Here is an 11,861-nt window from a genome sequence, read left to right as displayed (position 1 = left end):
TGTCTCAGTGTGCATTGCATGTACATAATCCATACATCATTATAGCTAAGCATTAATTAGAACAATCTAGATTGTGACACCACATATATGCACACGGTATATATTATATAGGAGTGCTATAAAGTCCAATATACTCATTGGATTGTTGTTTGTCCTTTGCACGCTTTGATGAACGTCTCAAACTAAGTGACCGCCTTAAGCTCCCTCTCGTGAAAGACCGCAAACTGTCCCTCCAGCTTGTACGAGATCTCATGCTACCTCCGCTAGTAACATGACCAGGACCTGCATCATTAGGGTGATTAGCATCCCAGTACCTGCCAATAAAGAAGTTTAATCTACTGTGCATTATTTAGAACTTACCTAGCAGTCACTGTAGGGCCAATAGTGTAAGTATCTTCTTGGTGACGTTTATGGTAACAACAACAGCAGCAAATAATGATGATGATAAAAACTAGAAGTGCAGCTCCCCCACCAGCTGCGATACCAATAATTACACCTAACCCTAGCCCATCATCACTGCCTCCTCCATTCTTAAAAAAAAAAAACAACACACGCACATGAACCTCCAACTAAGCACACAACTGATTAAACCTTTTAGTTCACCTTATATTACAAACCATACAGGCCATTATATAAAGAGGCCCCATTCATTACTGATAATACTCACTGGTGTAGGAGTAATAGTAACATTGGCTGTGGTGATGATGGCAGATGATGACATGCTACTTGTCATTGAGGTTGTCATGTTGAAAATTGATGTGGTAGTAGCCATGTCCATTGTAGTAGGAACCATGTTTAAAGTATCGTCAGTTGGGGTATTAACCACTAGAGTGTTAGTTGATTCAACTGGAGTTTGTGCCATGCTCACTTCCAGCGTAGCAGTGATGGTGGTCATTGGTATCTCAGTATTAGTAACAGGCATAGTAGTAGCAGGCATAACTGTAACATTTGAAGTAGCAGTCATAACTGTAACATTTGAAGTAGCAGTCATAACTGTATCATTTGAAGTAGCAGTCATAACTGTATCATTTGAAGTAGCAGAAGTCATCATGACCATAGTAGTCGTCACCATTACTGAAGTGATGTTTACAGTATCGGTAACACTCATCATATCATTCATGTCTGAGGACATGTTTAGTTGTGCAGCCCCCAATTCAGCAGCACAGCTGAACAATAAGACTAACAGAATCCAGCCAACACACTTCCACATGATGATGCCTAATATATACATAAGTACACACCTTAATTAAAGAATCACATCTTAGGTGGTTCATAGTGCTGAGGTCACTAAACATACAGGATTTCAAAAAGGACGACATAAACATACACACTATAAACACATCTTAACATAACAAGTTAAGTTTTGCCTATTGTAAGAAGCACAATGGCCATATATAGTTAATGTATTTTAGTCCACCAATACACCGATCGCTATTGTATCGTACGATCATCACAGACTTGTACCTACGCCACAAAGAGACAATTAGGAAAACCTCCCGAGACAAATAGTTTCCGTGTAACCAACTTACAGTGTGTATCCAGCTGTTCTCTTGATGTAGATCTTGTCGTTACACTTGGGGATACTACAAAACGATTACTCGCTCGGCAACCAAGTATCTCAGGAATGTACGAGTTAGTTATAATTCAATTGAGACACGCGTATTTATTACCCAACCTGGACGGCTCAAGCTAAGTTCCCCACGTGATGCCTTTGATTTTCCGACCACTAAACCACATCATACATTACGTGGTCTCTGAATTTTATTCAATGGAAGCTGTCGAATTGGAGCACTAACTCAGATGCTGGGCCGGTTTGATAAGTTCATGAGGGAATAGTGCCCCAATTTGCCAGCCAAGTACAGTTTGTGTCCCTCTGATAATGGCTCTTATAGCTGAGCACATGGCTAGCTAAATTATGCATTTACCGAGTGTCTTATTTGATAAGCAGTGTGTATGAGTTCTTGACTTCCATAAATGATTGTGTGACATCTTTATCTATTTGTTAGTGTCAAAATTTAGTTCCTTATGTGCTAGCTTGATACCTGTCAGGATTCTTAATATTAGCTATATTGATTATTGAGTTAGCTTGTTAAGTAAACTCCTGTTACGGTTACTTCCGATATGTTGCCCAGCAGATAACTAATGAAAAAGGCATGCGCAGCCTTAATTTGATCGATTTCCGTACCGGTAGTCGCTCGCCGGTAGTGACATCATGGATATGTCACAACAGTTTCGTTTCGTAAGCGAATCATGAAATAAAAACAATTAATTCAATCAACGCTTATGTGGTTACGAAAGATCACAAAGAGTCGCGCAAGGAAGACCATAGTTGTACTAATATTGACATGTTTTCTGTTTTGGCTGTTTACTACTTTAAATGCTGAATCAGCAGTTAAGACTACTTCGTTGTCGCACTCCCTACCACGCCTTGTGATCGGCGCTTCAAGCGCCCCTGCCGATTCGGTCTCAAAGAGCCTCAAAGGAAGTCACAACAGTAAAGAACAGTGGGAATGCACTCCACATGACAATGTACAAATACTCTTCTACAACAGAATTGCGAAATGTGCCAGCACTTCTTTTGTAAATCTACTACAAAGACTGGCCAGCAGAGCACAGTTCCAACTGATATTTAATCACAAGGGGGCATATGATTGGAGCATCCAAGACATAGTAGGAGTTGCTATAAAGATAAAAGCATCAGCACATGAGGGGAAAAGAGTAGCATACGCTCAACATTTCTACTACACAGACTACACCCCTCACCTCACACTAAACTACAGCTACGTAACATTAGTGAGAGATCCCATTGACAGACTGATATCTTCATACTATTACTACCATTACAGCACCAAGAAGTACATTCAGAAGATGCTACCCAGTGAAAGAAGAAATGAGACACTCTTGGACTGTATTCGATACTCTCATGAAGGGTGTACACATAATCTGTTGACTAAATATTTTTGTGGGCATAGTGAACTTTGTTCTAATGGCAGCAGCCAAGCCTTGGAGACTGCCAAGTACAATCTTAAACACAAGTTTGTGGCAGTTGGATTGGTAGAGAACCTCACACAGTCAGTACAATTATTTCAAAAACTGTTGCCGGCTTTTTTCCCACCGATGTCATTGGATGATATTAATAAAATATTACCATATACTAACCAGTACAAAAGAACTGGAGAGGTTAGCAACCTGGTTATCAAGATAATACAAATGAGGAATCAAGCTGACATTGAACTCTACCAATTTGCTAAGAAATTATTTTTGGATAAAATAACAAAATGTAACAAGCTAGTTTTGTAAGTTGTAAAATACTGTATATAGCTACATTGACAGGCATAATCTATTTTTATACTATTTATCAAAATGTTCTGTTTTACATGTTTCATCAATAAGCATTTGCCTTTACGAGCTGTGAAATTTGAAACTTTAACATCTGGCTACCTGACTAGTGTTATATTGGGTGCCTTGTAATTGTTTGCATATGCACTGCACAGCTAATGCATCAATCAATACTTGTTGGTTTTGAAGATTAGTAAGGGTATATGTTGAATTATAAAGGTGGTGCTACCATAGATATACACAGGTACACTGGATTATATCCTCCAGGCTTTCTATGAAGTAGCCACCTATTGAGTCATTTTGTAGCTCAGACTAGCTGTTCTTCCACACTGGAGCACACACACAAAAAATATATATACAACACACAAACACCACATGACTATACAGACACATACATGCACAGGAAATTTACACAATGAAACACTACACAAACATAATATTATATACATGCACATCAATAGAATAAAATACAAAACAGAACCATAAGTTGTAAGGTAAAGCTAGACAGTTTTATTCCACATCATCCCAGCTGCATATACCGATGATTCAGTCTAGCAGTTTTGATACAGTAATTGACTGCTCTATTAGAGTAACTTAATCTTAGGATGTGAAGGGAGGAGGCATTATTACAACTTAAAACAGTGGTGTGGCTCTCCTGTTTCTGCTCAAGAACTTATTGTGATACTTTATACTAAAAGTTGATAAGGTTTGCCAGTGGTATGATTCCATACATTGACAAAATTCTTTACAACTGCACCCACTATCAGTTATTAATAGTAACCATCACTGAGGAGCATAGCCTATAGATATGTACACATTAGCATGCCAACGTAGGGGGGTCTGCCCCCCTTCCTTCGTAAATCCTCAGATTGAATGTGAAGGTGATTAAATTTGATAGGACAACTGCTCTTTTGACACCAATTCAACCATAAGCTTTCTACTTTCCAAATTGGAATGTGAGGCTGATTTCAGGAGCTCATTTGAATCGCTGAAGATTTGCCTGACTTCTGTATTAGAGAATTTAGATCTTTACATTGTTGATTCATGCATGACCATGTTCGGATGTATAATTTGATCAAACAGACATCATTTTCTTCTAGCAAAATATTATACTGTGAAAAGAAAAATGAGAAACCAAATTAAATAAATTATAAGTATGATGAAGTAGTTCCTAGCTTAGTTGTTCAAGTGAATACAGACACAATCCTGGGAGATCAGTTTTCCCCATCATCATCACCAATATTATCACCCTGTACATCAGCTGTCCAAAGCTAAAATAGAAAATAAAGTCAATTTCATAGAATACATGAGGAGGTACTACAATTAATGAAATTATTCATTATTTATAAAAAGTCTGTGCTATACTGTATAAAAAAGGAATGGTGACCTATTTTTAACCCTTTAAGGACCGCTGCCGTAATATTACGTCCAAAGTAGGTATTGCTCGAAAGACCAGCGCCGTAATATTACGTCCAAGATTATTGGCAGTAAACAAAGAGCTATAACTCCGCAACAAATGAAGCTATTAGATCGAAACAGGGACCACTGTATTCGCCATTCACAGGCGATTCATTTGATATATAAGGCCAACTTATCACGCAAAACTAAGCCTGTGTAAAATTCCTAACAAAGTACAAACATTTAATATTTACACAACAATAAAACTAACCTTGTAGAAATCGCTCCATAACTTTGGCTGTGTTCATCGTATTAACTTCGAATAAAGCTCAGAGTGCTCACTATTTAGAGGCGAATAATTTGATATACAAGATCACGTGATGCGGTTTTAAAAAACTAAAATGGCGGACTGTTTTTATTGATTGTGTCACGAAGAAATCGATCGCGTGTAGGTGTTTGAAACTCACCTTAGTGCTTTTAAGACATTAGTTCTACACTTTGGTAAGTTAGATAATGTTGTTTATTATTGTCAGGCAAGTCTTTTAGTATAATTTGTTGTACAATTGAGCACTTGTAGGTGCTTTGTCAATGCTAAAAACTTATTATATTTTAAAAAAACACTAAATGCGCAATAATCATAAAACGTGTGGGCTTTCAGGGTAGACTATGCACACAATTTTTGGTCCTTAAAGGGTTAAACCCTTAAATCTGCATAATAAAGTTATAAAACTGGATCTAAAATTATACACGTGTCTTAAACAAAGCACTGTAACTTTAGAAGCAGATTTCCTATGGCTACATAATAAACTTTTGATTCAATAAGAAAAGAAATCTAGGGCTTTAGTCTAACACAGTAAAAACCACGACATGCCACATCAGTAAAAAAATTTTTTTGGTAAAGAAACACGCAAACCCTAATTTACATACTTTTATAAAACTTGATTTAAATTTCCCAAGTAGCCCAGTGAATACATGTTTGACCAATGTGTAGTAGTTACCAGTTACCATACCAGTATTGAGGGTAAAAACAAATGTGACTGTCTCTGGGAAAACCGGTCTTATCGCCCATTTAAAAGTATCGAGAAACGTCGGTTTTAAATATTCTGTGTGTTGTAGCTGGCCAATGGTGGTAGCTACGCATACCAAATTTTCACACGTTTCACAACAATTTCTTACCTTCCTGATCATCCACTGAAGAAGTAGTCAACAGCTAAGTTTCCCGCCATTTTAGATAGTTTTTAAACCGAGGTTGTCTGTATCAGGCGAGCTCCAGAAGGGTGGGAGGCGGGGGCCCTGGAAGGCGGGCAAGATGGTGTTCAAAAATTGAAAAGAGACGTGCTGGGATGAATTAGGCCAAGTTATAGGCCATTCAGGGCTCAGAACTGGCTAAAATGAAAGGAAATTTACAGCACAGGTCATTGTCCAACACCACAGAGCTGTACGGCCACACACAGCCATCTCCTGGTTGGCCAGGGCTCCATCAAGACCCCAGACCACTCGTACGGCTCGCCACTGTGCTCTAGAAAAGCAGCCAGCAAAAGCAGACCACTTTACTCTGGTCGACTGTGGCAGTGAAACTTGATAGTGCATTCATTAAGCTTTGTGTTTGTGTGAAAAAATCAAACTTCCTGTCTTGGGCGATAAGAACGGTTTTCGTAGATCCAGTCACAAATGCACATGTCAAGGGTCACTTTCTAACAAACACAGTTGAGATTTCACCATCTTAAGTTTTAATAACCATGCTGTCAAAAGTCATAACATACAATAACTGTGTACTGGCCGCATGGAGGAAATTTTTGGTGCTGGAATGACTATGCATCAAATTTCAAAAAAATTGTGATCTACTGAGTGAAAAATTGTGACTGTCTCAGCAAAACATGCCTAGTTTGTGCAACTTCCAAATCATTATTTTCTCAACATCTCCAGTGTCTAAGGGATGAATCACCAAAGTTTCAGGCTATTTTGGTATGTAATTTTGAAGTTATAGTACTAGACAGTAAGAAGAGCAAGGAAATTGATTTGTACAACAACTAAACTGCAGGTGCTTACATTTGCAGCCATAACTTCTGTTCACATAAAGTCTGCATGCATGCAACATCGGGATTTGGCTTAAAGTGTTCACCATGGATTGGCAAGGTATAGTTTTAGCCTTGTATACATCCACATGCTTTACTTTAGAAATGACAATTTTGTTTACGTCCGCCGCATCGTAAACAAATGCATGTGACATGCATACTGAGAAATGAAACAAAGATTTTCAAGTTCTCTATGAGCAGGCAAATAAGATGGTGTGTAGTTTTAATCGATCTTGAGTCTTACTTCTCTGAGTAATGGCTCAGTAAAGACTAGCATATTTTTTATAATTTTCATTCGTTTTTCTCAAAACGCAAACTTGTGCAAACTAGGCAGATTTTGTGGAGATGGAATTGTGCTTCTGAATTCAATATAAATGGGTAAAAATGAGTGCTATAAAAAATATTTTGCATGTTTTAATCACTTAAGGACTAAATGCTGAATGACTGAGCTTGATATACGTGGTGACCTTGAATCTTATAGATAAATCTTACTAGATGAATAAAAATAGAATATTTTAAGAGAGAGAATAGGGATTGCTGACAAAAGCCATGAAACAAGAAAGGATTGCTGGGGTGGTAATGTAAACCACAAATCCCTATTTGGACTCAATTCAAAATGACAGAGCATGTACTAAAGAATGACAGAGTCAAAATAGAGATTTGTGGTTTACATTACCACCCCAGCGATCCCTTCTTGTTTCATGGCTTTTTTCAGCGATCCCTATTCTCTCTTTTATTCATCTAGTTTACGTACTTTTTATTAATCCAGTAATGGATTATAGATTTCTTTTATTGATAACGAAGACTGTTGTGAATAGTGAATTTTGCATTCTGCTGTCAAACGTTTCAGTAAACACATAAAACTGATCAAATCGCAATGTGCATACAGACTGAGAGTCTCCTAATATGAGCTACAATTTACATTACTGGTGCCTTTAATAGCTGTCAAATTCAGTGCAAGGATTGTTGTTATACACTTGACTATTTACATGACTGCTCTATTAGAGTATTTAATCTGGATAACCCGCCCACGTACAATAATCACGGCAGTGAAAAAACCACTTAGCAACAAAGTCTTCAGCACAGATTAAGTTTCCTGGCCTATATATACTGAGTTTATAACTCAAAAACCTAACACTAAGTGTGATCTTGTGTGGCTTCTTGTGTGTAATGGCATTTTGGCAAGAAGAAATGACCTGGTTTGGGCTGTTTTCACCTGAAAACGAAATCAAAAATAGGTCATAGACTCGCACAATGATCCACACAGCAAGCCTTGCTACTTTTTATCAGCCAAGCAACAGTGAAAATTTCATCCCTTGAAATTATGCAAGCATACGGTAAATACAGATGCACTATTTTATTTTGCCAACATGATAGCATCTTGCCAATTTTCCCTCTACCAAAGTTTCTCTCCATACAGTAGTTTGGCCACTGCCCAGTTGCAAGCACTCAAGCATGACTTACAGTGAGGTTATCTCTCAACAGTTGCATGATTAGTGTGCTATCCTTGTAGTTGTCTTCCTTCAGTTGGTCTAACTCTGCAATGGCATCGTCAAATGCCTATGAACAGCAACAACCACTACAGAAAGTAATTGTAAGAAATAAATTTACCTTCTTTGCCAACTGACAAGCCTTTTCTGGATCATTCTTTATCTCATAGTAGAACACTGAGAAGTTTAGAGCAAGTCCCAAACGAGTAGACTGTGTTGGGGGCATATTTTCTTTAGCAACCTTCTCAGCGTTTTCATATGCTTCACAAGAGTTATTCACTGCATCTAAGAGCGCATGATATGCATGCAAAGTTCATTTTTAATATTCTAAGATACCTTCTTTTTCCTTATCAGTACTGACTTCAGCCAAGTAGCGATAATAATCAGCTTTCATTTTGTGGTAAAATACCTGACCTTCATAATTTGTAGGATCAGTATTTGGTATCAGACATTCATCTAGTAAGTTCTATAAAAATTAATTCACAAATGATTACAATTTTGGCCACTGGAAGACTAACCAATAAAATGTAGTGGCGATTTTTCCCCCCTTAGAAACAGGGAGATTTTTAATTTAAAAAAAAAAACACTTTCAGAGGTGTTACAATTGTGCAACTTTACTACAAAGCATTCTCTGTATCTTAAACTGTATAATTATGCCATATTGCAAGTACAGTGACACCAGAAATAAGGGTGAGAAACATCCTGGATCTTTCCCAAACTACTGTATGATGTATAACAACACATGTATATTGTACCTATTATTACTAAGAACACACACAAAAAAAATTATTTTTGTATGAATTCCATGTTGACAGGATGGGTGTGGCCACAAAAGGACTAGTTTGCACTCATGCTAAGTATATCACACAATTGCCTTATAGACCATGTGTGCACTAAGGCATGGTCTGGCAAAAAGTTGCCATGGCTTCAGATTTCACGACATTTTACAGGGAATTTTGGGAGTAAGTGAGGGCAAAAGTATCAAGTGATGTATTACAAAGACCTTCCCTGAGCTGGAATAATTTGCCAGAACAAGTATGTTATGCACTTTTACCTAGTATCTTACTTTTTAAAAGCAATGGTCTATCTTTCAGTATGATTCCTTCGCATCAAAAGTTTTTCCAAGCACAAAGTGCACATGTTTTTGTTTTTTTTGCCCCCAAAAACTAGCGGATGTGCTTTTCACATGACATTTTAATGATGTAATGTAGTGCCATGCCTTAGTGCACACATGGTCTATATAGCACATGCATTTCTGCTGTTCTGTAACAATACCTACATCATGAATGCATTATTTTCATCAACAATGATAGTTTTATCTTGTTACACAATGATGAAAAACTAAAACAACCTACACATACAGTATGACTTGATGTTTTTGTAATGGTACCGTTTTTGATTGAGCTGCTTATCTCTCCACCTTCTGTCATGAATAAAGTGTTTAGCGGTTGTATTTGGTTGATTTTGATCATTGTTTGATTACAAATCAGTCAAGACAAGAGCACCGTGTTCCATTCTGAATAGCCACATTTTTTATAAGATTGATAGGCTAACTTGCAATGTTTGGACCTGACCTCACACCATTTTGATAAAATTTAACCAACTTCATATGATGCCTATACAATCTATAGTTCATACACTGTGATAACTGAACTTCCATGGGTCGATATAATCCACCTACCCTCAATGTTCTCTCTGATTTTGTATTTGTAGATTTCAGTCTTTGAAATAGTAAAACATTTTCAGAAGCTGGGGGCTGTACCCCTAGACCCCTGCATGAGATAGATCTAATGTCTAGAACCATACCTGAATCGAGTATACAAAAAAGGAAATTTTCCAGATTTTTCACACATTACAAAGGAGTTTCTGTGTTGTGTGTGAAAGTAGCAGTAGTGGCTAGGATCAAGTATTTTGATCGACTAAAGTGTAGCTTGGTCACTTAATAGAGGACTTGCACGCGTGAAGCAACGGTTGCTAGGCGGACATGTTTCGGGACAACTTTGTATGGCGTATATTGGGTCAGAATTAAGGTAACGAGATTTATTCACTAAGCCCTGGGTATAGTGGCACTGGGAGTCGGGGCTGTTTTCATAGAGGATCTTATCATTAGCTTCGTGAAATAGGTGGCTAATTAAATTTCGATACATTACTCACCAATTCTAACTTCGTCGCTTTTTTTAACGAGCTGGCTGGTATTTACAACACAACTCAACACTGATTCACTTCATTACAGCCTGTACCAAAACCTGAGAAAGTGCTTTTCAGCCAAAACGCTGTCCCGAAACATGGCCGACAGCTACAGTTGCTTAGCAATTATGATGATTTACGTCACGCTGCAAGTCCTCTATTTCACTTTGAAAGGGTTCTTGATCATTTGACAGTTAGTTGTAAAGTCTCTTGCTAACAAGGTTTACCACAGGGCTTTTATCACCTCTTTTGATGACTACTTGATTCAATACAAACTAACCTCTTCGGTTATAGATAGTTCTACAGGACTATTGGGAGTGTGTGTGTATGTTCCCCTTACCAAGACATTGTTGCAAATGCCTTTCAGTTCGGTGACAATTTTTTCAGTGTAGGCTTTCTTTTGTTCTGTCTTCTGATCATCACTAGAAAGAATTCTCCACGCAGATCTTCTCGACCCGACCACGTTCTTGAATGCCACAGACAAGAGATTTCTGTTCTCGCTGGACAAGACCTTGCACATTTCCGCATACTGCTTCATGTACTCCGACATATCGTCATATCTTTCCGCCTGGTCAGCCAATTTGGCCAATTCTATAAGCCGCATAGCCTCTGGAGATGTAGCAGTCATCTTCGGTTCTATATTCGATTAAATGCCCTGTAAAACGTGGTGAGGAGGACTTTACGTAAATAACCTAACTTTTTCCGCTGCGGTTACCATAACAATATGGTATTACGTCAATGTACGTTTACAAACCCGTAGAAACGAAATACCTATACCCTGATCACGTGATGCGTACTTATTCAAAGTTCATAACATCAAGAGTTCATAATACAGTCTATTTCCGGTTGGTTGACTAGAGAAACGAAGTGTTAAAAGTCACGTGCTTGAAAGTAGCCAATGAGATCAGTAGCCTTCAGTTTAAACTAGCGCCGTCCGCCTGGCGTGAAATTTCATTGGTTATTTCTATTCACGTGATATTTTTGCATTTGGCTTACGTGGACAACCAACCTGAAATAGACTGTACCTATATACTAAGGAGAGTATCCTACTTCTCATATACCCCTGTAGAAAGGCGTATCGTGAAGTTATGACGTAACACTTCTGAGTTCGCCCGTTTTTCTTTGTATAATTAATGATGTCATTAGTTGAACATGGTATCGATTGAACGCGTGCCTACCAACGTCGCTAGCAACCAAATTAATTCCAGCTCTAAGCGTTTCTCACCCAACTACAATCGTTCCTTCATGGGTTAAGACCGCTTCGTAGGCGTTTCTTACTAGGCCATTCGCGAATACGGCTATCCTGAGCGTCGCAAGTGTAAAACGGTGCTAACGATTCTAGCACTTTTATGGCTTCCTGTACGTCACAAAC

The 11,861-nt window shown here is 38.1% G+C and overlaps 3 protein-coding genes across 3 annotated transcripts; 1 reads left to right on the top strand and 2 right to left on the bottom strand.

Moving 5' to 3' along the window:
• Positions 1-10: 10 nt before the first annotated feature.
• On the bottom strand, positions 11-1,686 carry LOC136249685 (uncharacterized). Its single transcript, XM_066041769.1, has 4 exons — positions 1,530-1,686; positions 668-1,218; positions 361-530; positions 11-314 (listed from the first exon to the last, which is right to left on the bottom strand). The coding sequence occupies exons 2-4, from the start codon at positions 1,208-1,210 to the stop codon at positions 104-106; spliced, it is 924 nt and encodes a 307-aa protein (XP_065897841.1). The 5' UTR covers positions 1,211-1,218; positions 1,530-1,686; the 3' UTR covers positions 11-103.
• Positions 1,687-2,255: 569 nt separating this feature from the next.
• On the top strand, positions 2,256-3,406 carry LOC136249684 (heparan sulfate 2-O-sulfotransferase 1-like). The gene has a single exon (XM_066041768.1). The coding sequence runs from the start codon at positions 2,284-2,286 to the stop codon at positions 3,298-3,300; it is 1,017 nt and encodes a 338-aa protein (XP_065897840.1). The 5' UTR covers positions 2,256-2,283; the 3' UTR covers positions 3,301-3,406.
• A 1,000-nt stretch (positions 3,407-4,406) lies between these two features.
• On the bottom strand, positions 4,407-11,177 carry LOC136249690 (14-3-3 protein gamma-B-like). Its single transcript, XM_066041775.1, has 5 exons — positions 10,830-11,177; positions 8,639-8,768; positions 8,424-8,587; positions 8,277-8,372; positions 4,407-4,610 (listed from the first exon to the last, which is right to left on the bottom strand). The coding sequence occupies exons 1-5, from the start codon at positions 11,115-11,117 to the stop codon at positions 4,554-4,556; spliced, it is 735 nt and encodes a 244-aa protein (XP_065897847.1). The 5' UTR covers positions 11,118-11,177; the 3' UTR covers positions 4,407-4,553.
• Between the last annotated feature and the right edge of the window lie 684 nt (positions 11,178-11,861).

This window comes from Dysidea avara, chromosome 3 (genome assembly GCF_963678975.1).
Source record: "Dysidea avara chromosome 3, odDysAvar1.4, whole genome shotgun sequence".
In the NCBI taxonomy this organism is placed as follows: domain Eukaryota; kingdom Metazoa; phylum Porifera; class Demospongiae; order Dictyoceratida; family Dysideidae; genus Dysidea; species Dysidea avara.
Note: the sequence above shows the minus strand (reverse complement) of the source record. Positions and strands in the feature narration are given on the sequence as shown.